Source organism: Podarcis bocagei, assembly GCF_964188305.1.
Source record: "Podarcis bocagei genome assembly, chromosome: 5".
NCBI lineage: Eukaryota > Metazoa > Chordata > Lepidosauria > Squamata > Lacertidae > Podarcis > Podarcis bocagei.
The window spans coordinates 46954529-46967308 of NC_138129.1; the positions used below are offsets into that span (position 1 = coordinate 46954529).

At 43.7% G+C, this 12780-nt stretch overlaps 1 protein-coding gene across 2 annotated transcripts in view; it reads left to right on the forward strand.

Moving 5' to 3' along the window:
- Positions 1–12780, forward strand: part of ILRUN (inflammation and lipid regulator with UBA-like and NBR1-like domains) — a 34060-nt gene continuing 21280 nt past the window's right edge. The window contains exon 1 of one of the 2 annotated variants that reach the window (XM_081195889.1): positions 1–306. In XM_081195889.1, the coding sequence (XP_081052015.1) occupies positions 149–306 (158 nt within the window). In that variant the 5' untranslated portion in view covers positions 1–148. The remainder of the gene's footprint in view (positions 307–12780) is intronic. The other variant, XM_081195890.1, reaches the window with a different exon arrangement.

A 12780-nucleotide genomic window follows, 5' to 3' on the forward strand; every position in this document is an offset into this window, starting at 1 on the left:
CCCTGCGTGCTACTCGCCCGCTTGCTTTTCTCGCTCACTCCCCCCTCCCCCCCATGCAGCTCTGAGGAGGCGGTAGTGGCGGCTCACGGGCAGCCCGGGGCCTAGTGGAAGGGGCCGGGCTGGCGCGGGCAGAGGGGCTCCCGTCGCCATGGAGGGGATGGAAGTGGACCTGGACGCCGAGTTGATGCAGAAGTTCAGCTGCCTGGGAACCACCGACAAGGACGTGCTCATTGGCGAGTTCCAGCGGCTTCTTGGCTTTCAGCTCAGCCCCGCCGGCTGCGCCTTCTTCCTGGACATGACGAACTGGTACAAGCCCTGAGGGGAAGCAGGGGAGGCGGGTGGGCAAGGTGGGCCGCGGCTGCGGGGGGGAGCGGCGCGTGGGTTGGCCGTGTCTTCTCGGGAGGGCTGAGCGGAGGAGGCCCTGACGGGGCTGACTTCGCCAGGCCCAGCTCGCTCTCCCGGTCCTGGGGAAGTTGCCCCGCCAAGGAAGTCCGGGCGAGGGCTGGATCCCGAACGCGCTGGCGGCGGGGGAGCAGCGTCGCGTCTCTCCTCTCTTTCTATGGTGGACCAGCTCCGTCCAATGTAAACAACCTCAGTGTGACGCGTCTTCACTCGCGGAGCATGTCATACAAGTGCCGCCAAAATATAAAGGAGCAGTAGTCGCTTCTACCCACCCCCTCCCCCGTCTGTAAAGGCATTTGGATGAGGCCCTCTTTCGACAGGAGTAGGCGTCATCTTGGGTCCAAATCCGTGGGTCGTCTTGTTCTCCTTAAAGGCTTCGTGCTTCGTGACAGGTTCCGTCATGTTATGGTTTCGTTTCTAATTGTGTCTCTATATATTCAGCAATGCAAAAAGGGTGTCTGTTCGTTAGAGTGAAAGCCAGAGTGCAAGTTCACAGGCCAGATGTTTTCTTCTTAGCTGGAATACAGTTCATATAATCTCAGCGGCTGGATTGCATAGTGGGGATGTGGATTATTAGCTTTTACAGGTTCAGAGTTTGGGAAAACATCTTCTCTTGGGATTGTTTACTAGTTTCATTTGCCAGGCATAGAATTAAAAGTTGACAGTGTCTGAAATCTGTGGTCAGTTGTCATGGATTTATGTATACTCAGATATTGATTTGTTCTCTTTTTGAGTGTTTTACTTCACAGCTACCCTGTGAGGTTGGCTAGTCATGTTATTATTATTTTTTATTGTTGGGGATTTCAATATCGGGGGCTGTGCAGTGAGTCCATGACAGAAGCAAGGCTTGGATTTCTAGATCCAATCCCAGTTCTCTATCAGTAGGATCACACTGTAAACATTGGAGGTCAAATAATTTATGGGCAATTGTTGACCATTGGTTGGGCCAATCACATCTGTATGGGCCACAGTTGAAAAGGCTGGAATCATACGAATCACAACTTTAATTACTACTTCCTAAACAGTGTTGAATTCTCAGGTTTGTAAACTAAAGGTTCTAAAAAGCCATGCCTGCAGCGTGTGAGAATGTGGTGGAGAGGTGTGGTGTTGGAGCATGTTTTCAGTGGCTAGCTCTTCCTGTTTCTTTCTCATACTTTTTCCTGCTATCACTCTACTACATGCATAGCTTTCCTGAATCCCTTCACCCACCAATTTTGCTTTACAAAAATGCCACTCTATTAAAAATATTATAATTGGAAATAAATACAAAAATGTGTGTACACATATAAAGTTATTTTGCGCATGGGGTATCCAACACCTTGGTAGCTCAAACGGCTGAACAAGGGAACATGAAAAGTATATTCTTGCCACATTTCAACCATACATGGAAATCCAGTTGAAATTAATGAAGTAAACATGATTAGGATTGGACTGATAAATAAGACACCAGTAACTGGTTTTCTGTCTGGTGTATCATTTCTTTATTTTATTTGTCAGGTATGTATTTTACACTTTTTCAAAGGATCTCAGCTTGGTGTGCATAAGTGTCTCATTTTATCCCAAGAAAAATAAGAGGTAGGTATGGTTATGCCTAGACTAGAACCTGGTCTATGTAGATGAGAGAAGCTAGTGTCTGGAATATACAATTTCAAAATGTAGGTAGGGACTTGCATAATTGCATGCTTCATTGTGGGGGGAAAATGATTCCTACAGAAAGCAAGGAAGTCAAGAAGAAGAAACCTATGATGGCACTCTCTACCTTTACATCAAGGTTAACTTTGTGAAGGGTTTTATTTTGTTGTGCAGCAACATTTTTCGGGAGCCCCCACTTACTGTCTGATGTTGTGACCCTTGGGAAAGGGTGTGGCCCAGCTGTAGAGTGCAGGGGTGCTAAAAATGATTGGTTTATTTCATTACACTTCCAGTTAAAAGATCCCTGGTATCAATACTCATAAAGATCCTCTCTTTGAGATACTGGAGATCTGCATTTAATTTGCGTCATAGATAATAGGTTAAATTAACCAGTCTTCTACTTAGGGCATGTAAAGCCATACTATAGGAGGAGATCAAATTCTTCTTTTTAAATTTTAAAATAACCAAGGTTCCATGTTATGTCTGAACTTTGGCTAGTTTAATATTTATTCAATGATTTGTGAACAATTTAGGATCATCAGCCATGGTTTGACCTGTTGGAACTAACCATAATCTAAACTAACTAGAGTTCCCAGAGTTTAAACACGACATAGGAGAGTATGCAGGAAAGTATGCAAGACTGACATTTGTTGTAGCTTGTGCACATAATGCTACATTACGGTTTAGGACACGGGTCAGCAACCTAAGGCCCATGGACCGGAAGTGGCCTGCAGAGGTCGTTTGACTGGCCCATGAGCCACCCCCGAACTGAGTTTCTTTCTTATGCGCTGCGCTAAACCAGCACAGCGCACCACGGGAAATCGCGTCTGTACATGCGCAGAGGCTGAAAATCATGGGCGGGGGCGCTCACACCGGTGCACAATCCGGCCCACAGAGGGATCTCCGCGGGACCAATCTGGCCCAGGCAAGATAAACCTTGCTAACCCCTGGTTTAGGACATGTTCTGTCCAAACTGACCTTTATTGTTACATTATCCAGCTTGCTACAACTTTCAGTCTCCCCACTACCCCTGCCATGTTCCCATCTTTTGTCTGTTTACTAGTAGGTAAGTACAGTCATACCTCAGGATGAATACGCTTCAGGTTAAGCATTTTCGGGTTGTGCTCCGTGGCGACCTGGAAGTAACGGAACGTGTTACTTCGGGGTTTCGCCGCTCGCGCATGCGCAAACGCTCATGACATGTGCATGCACGGAAGCAGCGAAACGCGACCCGCACAGTCGCGTGTTACATTCACTTCAGGATGCGAACAAGGCTCTGGAACGGATCCCATTTGCATCTAGAGGTACCACTGTAGTATTTTCATGCCAACAATTGCTGAATGCACTATCAAGAGTGGCTATTTGGGGAGATGTTGAACGCTTCCTCTAGTAATAAGTGAAGTGGCCAGACTTGGGCATAGTTCTCATAGTTATCTAGTGTTAAGTCTGAGAGCAGATTCTAATGTTGCATGAGCAGAGGGTTCCCCAAACTTTGGGAGCAGATCTTGAGGATGAATGGAGAGCTGTGAAGGGGAGGGAGAGGAAATCATGTGTTTTCTCTGATCACATTTGGATAGTGCTGGATACAACCTGAAGGGTGAGGTGGGGGACTGCCTACACCCAGAACTACTTATAAAACCAGATATGCAGCTGAATTATGTAGGACTTCTGTTGAACAATGTTGGTGTGTGTTGTAATAGTATCAAATAAAAAACACACATGTTTTTGACTGCCCATATCTGCTGCCTGCCTGTTGGTTGAGGAAAAGATTAGGTCAGAAGTGGAAAACCTTGGATAGGGGGTGGGGTGGGGGGCAAATGTGGCCTTCCAGTCCTTTCTGTCTCACAGTTGGGGCCCATCTTAGATTATTTCCCCTACTCAGGCTATGCCCCTCTCCAGCACTGTTCCATACTCTCCTCAGGTTTTTTTGATTGCCTGGAATGTGTTCGTGAACAATAATGTCTCTTGTTTTCCTGGATGGAGCGGTGTAGGGTGTGTGTGTTTATGTATGTATATATTTGTATATGTGTTATTGTATGTGTGTGTATAGAAACCTGTGACCTTTGTATGGCTGGAATGTAGCCTACCAGACAGCAGTAAGAGTCATAACTGTTGCTGCATAACACTTTTGCCTCTGGCTCTGTCATTCCTTGTGGCCCACTGAAGGCTCCTCAAAGGGATTGTGACCCTGGGGCTGAAAAGTTTCTCACTGCTGAGTTAGGTGCCCCTCTCACTAGTTCAGTATCTATAGCCATTGGCATATCAGTGTCCAGATTCCTATCCCTGTCCTGGTAAAGGAGAGGAAGGAGTAGTCTTGTAAGGGTTGAAGGGTATATTCTGCTCTGCTCCTTCTGATTTGCTTCCCCCACCCCATTTTGGGTCCCTACATTATCTGTGGAGTATTCTGTCCTTGCATCCCTGTTAAAACTTGTAGAGTAGAATTCCTGGTAGATGTCTTGTGTTCAGAGGCCTGTAGTAAGACTCCTGTGAGGAGGCTGAAAAAATAGGTGTTGTACAGCTGCCATTCATCCTTTTCTGTTTGAGTCTGTTAATCTTGAGAATGTGTGTAGTTTACCCAAATGGCCTCTTTTGAGCTTCAAAAGCAATTTCCCATCTTTTCCAATCTTATTTATGTACTGAAGAGTTCCATAGGTTTGTAGCTGAATTTTCCCCAGGAATACTGTTTGATGCATGAGCTGACTTGTCTTGCTGTATCATATATATCTAGTGTTATGATGGGTTACTAGGTAAATATGGCCATGCATGGAACTAGTCACGATCTTATTCTCTAGCCTGGTTAGTCAGTGGGATACATCAGTATATGCTATTTTCTGCTGCTGACGATTGTAACACTGATGTAAGAAGGATAGGCACTCTGCAGGTAAACATTAAATTGGCACTCATCTAACCTGCTCTTTCTAAGTCTTTGTTCTCCCCCTTACTTTTGGCCTTCTAGTAGTGCCAGTATAGTTGAGTTGATGTACCTGTGTAACTGCGGTCCTCTTCCTGTGTTTTTAGTAGCTTGGGAGCTGCTAAAGAATGGCACCTTTCACCATTGCTCAGTACTACAAAAAAAAAGGAAGAAGAAGAAAGAAGAAGTCAAGTTTACACGAGAGCTGCTTGCCATGGCTTCTTGCCTCACCACTATCATTCCTCCATACACTTGAAATAATGATGGAAGGGGAAAGAGCTGTAGTATAGATTCTTTCCACATGACCCTGAACTTTGGCTATTGAATAATGTTCAAAGGAGTCATGCTGCAAATCTTATTGCATCACTGTGGCTATATTACCCAGGAGAGCAGATCTGATGTGGCACAGAATCATGGGGTAGGCTTCTTTTGAGAAACCACTGAAAGAGATCTTCTCTTGTTCTGACTTCACTTCCATTCCTGTTAGCTGCACCAGAATGTCCTGTTGACGATCTACCTGCAAAAGACCTTAACTGCAGCCCTGTAATGTTTATAGACTCTGAACAGTACAATATATGATAGGATTGTGTTTAGATTAAAAATATTTTTAAAAAGTACTATAGTGTTTTGTCCTTTGAGTTACATAATTTCACTTGGTCTGAAAATATATGACATTGCAGTTTGTGGGATAATCCCCCCCCCCTTACTGTAAACTACCCTGTGATTCTCGGATGAAGGGTGGTATTGAAATTTAATAAATAATAATAATAACTTGTGGTCACTAATATGTCCATAGGAACAGTATTCCGTTGCCTTGCAACAAAAATGTTATTATTTGATATTGGATAGTACTTTACAAAGAGCCTGGTTGTTGTTGGTTTTTAAAAAGGTTACTCAGTTTGAATATTAGATATTTGGGTGTATAGTGAAGATATTTTACTTCCAGTTCATCTATGAGAAGCTCTGCTGTTTATTAAATGCTGAGCATGCATTCCATTCTTCTCTTCTCCACCAGGTGATACGTAATCTAGAAAGCCTGCTGACTTTGAAAACATATCTAGCACCTTAAGTTTAGATACTGCGATTAGTGAGCTGTCTTGAGCCAATTTAGCATTTAACATTTTCTAACTCCTTTAACATTATGCTTCAACTTGTTTGAACATGTTCTAGTTCTTTAATGGTGTAGAGTTGCCATCTGTCTGGTTTTAAACTGGCCTAATTGTAGGTTTCACCTCTCTTTTTCCTTGGGTGGTGATTGTTTTATTTTTAGCTCATTCTCAGTGGCCAGTAAAATTTGCATTTCTGCAAATGAATTGTATACAGTGGTGCCTCGCAAGACGAAATTAATTCGTTCCGCAAGTTTTTTCTTCTTGTGAGTTTTTCGTCTTGCGAAGCACGGTTTCCCATAGGAATGCATTGAAAATCAATCAATGCGTTCCTATGGAGACCGTCCGGGGACAGAGGGGAAGCGCCGCTCTGTCCCCTCTTTTGAAGCAAGGGGCTGCGGGGAGAAGATAGCTTCTCCCCGCCACCCCTTGCTTCAAAAGAGGTCCGGGGGACAGCAGGGAAGACGCGCTGCACTTCCCGCTGTCCCCGGACCTGGGGCTGCGGGGAGAAGATCGCTTCTCCCTGCCGCCCCTTGCTTCAAAAGAGGTCCGGGGACAGCGGGAAGTGCTTCCCGCTGTCCCCGGACCTGGGGCTGCGGGGAGAAGATCGCTTCCCCCCGCCGCCCCTTGCTTCAAAAGAGGTCCGGCGGGAAGCGCTTCCCGCTGTCCCCGGACCTGGGGCTGCGGGGAGAAGATCGCTTCTCCCCGCAGCCCCTTGCTTCAAAAGAGGTCCGGGGACAGCGGGAAGCGCTTCCTGCTGTCCCCGGACCTGGGGCTGCGGGGAGAAGATCGCTTCTCCCCGCCGCCCCTTGCTTCAAAAGAGGTCCGGGGACAGCGGGGAAGACCTGCTGTCCCCGGAGCTTGCGGGGCAAGCTTCGTTTTGCGAAGCAAGCCCATAGGGAAATTCGTCTTGCGAGGCAACTCGAAAACGAAAAAACCTTTTGTTTTGCGAGTTTTTCGTCTCGCGAGGCGTTCGTCTTGCGGGGCACCACTGTACATACACACATGAGTGGGCTCTTTTGTTTTGAAGTTGAACAACCTCCCTGCAGTAAAGTTTACTGTAATTTAAAGATACTGGACTGCAGTGGTTTTGAAAAAGTGTATATTCTAAGCAAATACCTGCTTTTTAGAGACTGTGATAGAGTTGGGGCATGACTCTGGGATGAAACAGTTTATCCTGACACATTTCAATCTGGATTCAGACCTGGTTATGGCACTGAATCACTCTTGCTCACCGTGATGGATGACCTTTATCTTGAGAAGGGCAAGGAATATGACCCTGTTATTCTTGTTTGATTTCTCAGTGGTTTTAGATGTTATTAAGCATGGCAACCTTCTGAGCCCGCTTAGTGTGGTAAGTATTGGAGGCAGGGTTGGATTAAAAGAATAGCGTTGGATGATTGTCTTTCAGTCACCTGGCAATGGTGCTGTAAGGTGGCATAGGATACTATCTTGTCTCCAAGGCTGTTTAATATTTATATGAAGCCATTGGAGATTTGGAGTGAGGTGTCATTATTACACTGATACCCAGCTCTATTTCTCTGTAACATCTGAATCAGGGGAACTCATGGACATCCATTGAGCCTGCATGTTGGAAAATTAAGATAAAGACAGTATTTTTTTTCACACAGTTCATAACTGTGGAACTTGCTCCCACAGGAGGTGGTGTCCCTTCCAACTCTACAACTCTATGATTCTTTGATCTAGTTGAGATTCCTGCATTGCAGGGGATTGGACTAGATGCCCCTCAGGATCCCTTCCAACTCTGCAATTCTCAGATTTTGTTTAAGTCCTGAACTGGCGCCTAGACTCAGTAGTGTTCTAGATGAGGGACAATAAACTGAATTTGGCAAGATGGAAGCACTGTGGGTGGGTGGTTCCTGAATCTGGATAATTGGTCAATTGCCTGCTTTGGACAAGGTCGTATTCCCCCTGAAAGATCAGATTCATGGTCTGGGTGTGCTTCTGGATTCATCTGCCACTATTGGAGTGTCGTCTGAGAGCTACAGCTGATATGACAACTGTGTCTATTTCTGGACCAGGATAGCCTGACCGCTGTCATCAATGTGCTGGTAACTCCCAGGCTAGACTACTGCACTGTGCTCTATGTAGGGCTTCCTTTGAGGTTGGTCTGCAAGCTACAGCTGATGCAAAATGTGACTGCTCAACTGCTTGCTGGGGCAGCATATCGCCAACATGTTGCCTCTCTGTTGAAAGAATCAGACTGGCTGCCAGTTAGCTACCAGGCTATGTTTATCAGACTGGTTTGTAAAGTCCTATACAGCTAGGGATCATGATACCTGAAAGAGCATATCACTTGCTATATATCCAATAAATCACTGTACTTTGAAAGTCAGGGCTTCCTGCAGATACCATCTGATCAGGATGTCTGTTCCATATAATGTAGTAATTGTGCTGTTCATGTGGTGGTACCTATCCTTTGGAATTCTCCCCTTGAATGTGCTGTCTTTATTTTTATTTTTTGGCACCTACTAAAGACCTTCCTCTTTCATCAAGCCTTTTAAACAGAGATCTTTCCCAGTCTGCATCTGTACTGAGATTGTTTTAAATATGTTTGTATTGGTTTATCACTTACTACTTGCAGCCCTGTGCTCCTGTGGTAAGAAAGGCAGAACTTAAAGTAAATAAATATACTTTTGGGGGGTATTGGGTAAGAGGGATTGGTAAAAATATGAAGCACTTCTGCTGGCCCTGAGCAGCTATTGAATACAACACATTGATTGTTTGACATATATGGTATTGATTAGATCCAGGCTACTAGCTAAACCTATTTCTCACTGAAATCACTGTGACAAGTTAGTGGTGACTTGAGTCCTGTTGATTCAGTGGGGCATAAGTGCAACTAACTTAGTCTGGATCCAAGCCAATGAACCTAATGTCTAGGTTTGCAGCTGTTGATCCTTTCATTTCACTTTCACTATAGTATCTGCTCTGGACCCACCATAAGTGCTTTGCCTGGCTAGAATGTCCTTTAAAAAATAGGGGCATTTTTGCCATTCAAGTATTTTATTGCTTTTTCACATAAAATAAACATAATTTGAAATATAAGCAACAACAATAGCAGCTAGTCTCTTGCTTGCTTGGATAGAGGAGAATAAGGGAGGTAGCATGGAAAAACATGGCTTTTGGGTGGCTGGGTGGCTGGAATGTTGTACAAAACGTTTATTCTGCCTGTTTGTCCTTCTGACTTGCTCCTTAGCTAGGGGGTAAGTATCCTGTCTTTAACTGAGGTAGTGGTGGGGGGAAACCACCACGGATACTGTAAACATGAAGCTGGTTGTTTTCCCTTTCCTGAACAAAAAACCAGCATCCTCATTCAAAGATGCAAATTCTCCGCTTGCACCCACATTGGGGGATGTTGTCATCAGCCAAACCTGTCAGGCGAAAGGGGAAGAGAGACAGGGTATGTGTTTTTAAAAAGTGCCAAACTTTTATCAGATCATCCTAGAAGAGGGAAGGTGGGGGGCAAAGCTAAGTCAGATTCCTCTAGACATGTCAACGCAGAGAGAGAAGAGTTGCGGGTGGGATCACAGTTGGTTCCAGATTAAAATTGTAACCCCACAAAAATATTTCCTTTAAAATGTTTGGTGCTGGTTGCATGGAATTGACATCTCCCACTCCACTTAATATCTCCAGTCCAGCATGTGGAGAGGCACAGGTTCCCTATCCCAGATCTAGACATTATGAACCTGGTTGGGTCTGTAAATTTCAAGGTGGGTGATACACTGAAGCAGTTATTTGTTAAAATAGTTAAGAGATTTTTGCAGGATTTCAGAATTTGAGCAGCAGTGAAGCTAAAGTGTAGTCTTGGTGCTTTGAAGTGCTATACAGGTTGACTCAGGTCCTGACCTTGCACCATTTTCAGTTTTTTCTCTGCTAATGTGAGAACTAGAAATTGATCTCTTCTGAAATAAAAACTAGGGTTCTTGGAAAACTAGATACATCATGCTGCAGTGCTTATACATGAAAAGTGCACCCATATCTGTTGCAAGCATTTTCTATGCAGACATTCAAACAACAAAATTCAAATACATTTTATTTCTAAATATTTTTCTTAGATTCCTAACAGGCAGGAGTCAAAAACATTGATATGTTGTAAGCACTAGCATATTTTTTTGCCCCGCAATCCAGATTTGGTGTCTAGAGAAAAGTGGCAGATGATCAGCAAGAGAGTGCATCCAGTGTTCTCTGTGTGCATGCTACCCTGCATCCAGGAGGCATCTGTTGCAATGATGGCATAGTATTTTATGCAATACTACAGTGGTAGTATCTGTTTCCTCCCACCCACCACCCAGCCTTTTCAAGCTTGGAAATAGTGATATATCACTGGTAGCTGTATCCTGCTTTTTTTAGTTGAGGCGGAGCAGGGGGGATAACGGCAAACATAATATGTTTTGTCCCCAGACAGAAAGAAGGTGAGCAGCGTTGGTGGCTGACTATGGGGTATTTAATAGGGCTTCTGAGGTTTTTTTCCCAGTTTAGTATTTTCAATTATTTTGTATAATGCCTCTCTCTGACACTCTTCTGAAGAACTAACTAGCTTCATTTAAATGGAGTATCAACAGAGACATTTTCTACAGACCATGTGGTGAATCATAGTTAGTGTTGTACAAATAAACCTAACTTCTGTAATCTAACTAAATTATAAGAAAAGACGCTAGAGTAACTAACCTAGGCTGAAGAGGGCAGGTAAGGCGAAGACGCTTGAGGCAACTAACCATACTAATCAAAGGACTGTTTCTTGTCTCTTGGACAAGACTAGGATGCACAATAAATGGGTTATTTGAAATGAATATGTGCACTTAGAATTTGTAAAAAGATGTTTTCAGTAAGATTTTTTACATGGATACAAATAAACTTGGGAGGGCGTGCGGGCAGGCAGGGGTTAGGTGACAGAATTCCCAGATGCTTTAAATAGCCCTGAAGCACAAAAGCTCATTTTATAGTATATCAGTTTCATTTCTGCTACAAACTCTGATAGGCAGCTCTGTGGAAATTTTGCTCTTCAAAGTTCATGCTTGACTGTGAACATACCTTTTGTACTGCTACTGCTGGTGGGAGGTGAAAGATTATCTTGCCATTCCCAAGGGTTTCATTAAAAAGGTTTGAAAGTGTATCTAGTCATAGAATAATAGAAACAGAGAATTGTAGAGTTGGAAGGGACCCCGAGGGTCATCTAGTCAGTTTCCTGAAATAGGGTGCAGTTCCAAAGTGGATGTTTACACTGATTGTCTTTGCTTAAAATCAAATGAACTAAGAAAAAATGCTGTTTGAATTGTTACTGGTTCTTTAATCATATGACTTTGAAGGTATTCACCATTATTGTCTTCTCTCTCAGGTTTCTGTACAGACTCTGTGGGCGTATCCTAGAATAGCTCTGTGGCAATGAGCACTTGTTCAGTTGAACTTCAGTCAGACATTTGCTTTGTCATCCTGACTCTGCTGGTGTTTCTCCCCCACCCTTGCTCTTTTCTAATATTTCCATTTTTAAAAATTAACTCTAGTATTCATCAACCTTTTCTTATTGAAAAAGTCAAAGACTGAAACTAACTAGTGCACTCATTTTGTTTCTGATATAGCAATGTATAGACAAATATGCTTAAAATACATTAAGAGAATGAGATAGCAAGTCTGCTTTTCAGTTTGCATTGCCTTCAGTTAGATTTTAACTGGAACAGACATTGAAACCATTCCAAGTGGCAAAGCTGGGTGATGAAATATGACACATGGAGGGGAGGAGAATTGGCAATGAGCCCTGATGCACAAATAGCCCTTTCCCCTTTGAAGCATATTTACAAGATGGAAAATAAAAACATTGCCAGCTGTGGGGTTTTCTGTTTTTTTGTTGTTGAGAGAAATATTTTGAGAAATGTTCCACAATATGTATTGTGTGGCTGTCATCCCTATATCAACATGGAATAACTTTGTTAGCATTTATGCACTTTACATGTACAGCATGGGGCATCTGAAAGCATCTGCATTTTTAATAGGCTGCAGGAAGGTGGTGGGGGGTTGGCTGGTGGGGGGCACTGTGCAACATGAATTACTTTCTTCTTTTTCACCTCTAGTGAGTTCCATCTCTGGTCAGAACAGAAGGGAAGATATTTCAGTGAAACAAATTAGCATATTTACTGACTGATTTGAACAGGAGTTTCTTGACATATCCCCATTATGAGTTACATAAAGCTCATTTTGTATAGAAGCAGCTGGTGACATAAAAGATTTGTTTCCACTTAGTGGTTAATGTGACAGGCACCTATCCCATACCATTTGACTGAGCTGGCAGTTTTAAATATAGCCTTGTCTTCCTGGTTTACAAAAGTTGTAGTGCAGGATTAGTCAAAGCCTAGGTCTCTGATTGCCCAAGCACCTGAAATATGATGTTGTAACTTACAGCTTGGAAATATTTTTCCCCAATAACGTATAACGACATTATTGATTGTGTGCAATATACATGCTCTCTGTGAGCTGAATGGAACTGTGTGTATGAGCTTTTAGGATATTTGTCCAGTGGGAAATTTCTGCAACCCATGCCTATCATGTTTATAAAGCATGCATAGAAATCCATTGCTCACTAGCCCCTGTTTTCACATAAAGGTAAAGGTAAAGGGACCTCTGACCATTAGGTCCAGTCGTGGATGACTCTGGGGTTGCGGTGCTCATCTCGCTTTACTGGCCAAGGGAGTTGGCGTACAGCTTCCGGGTCAT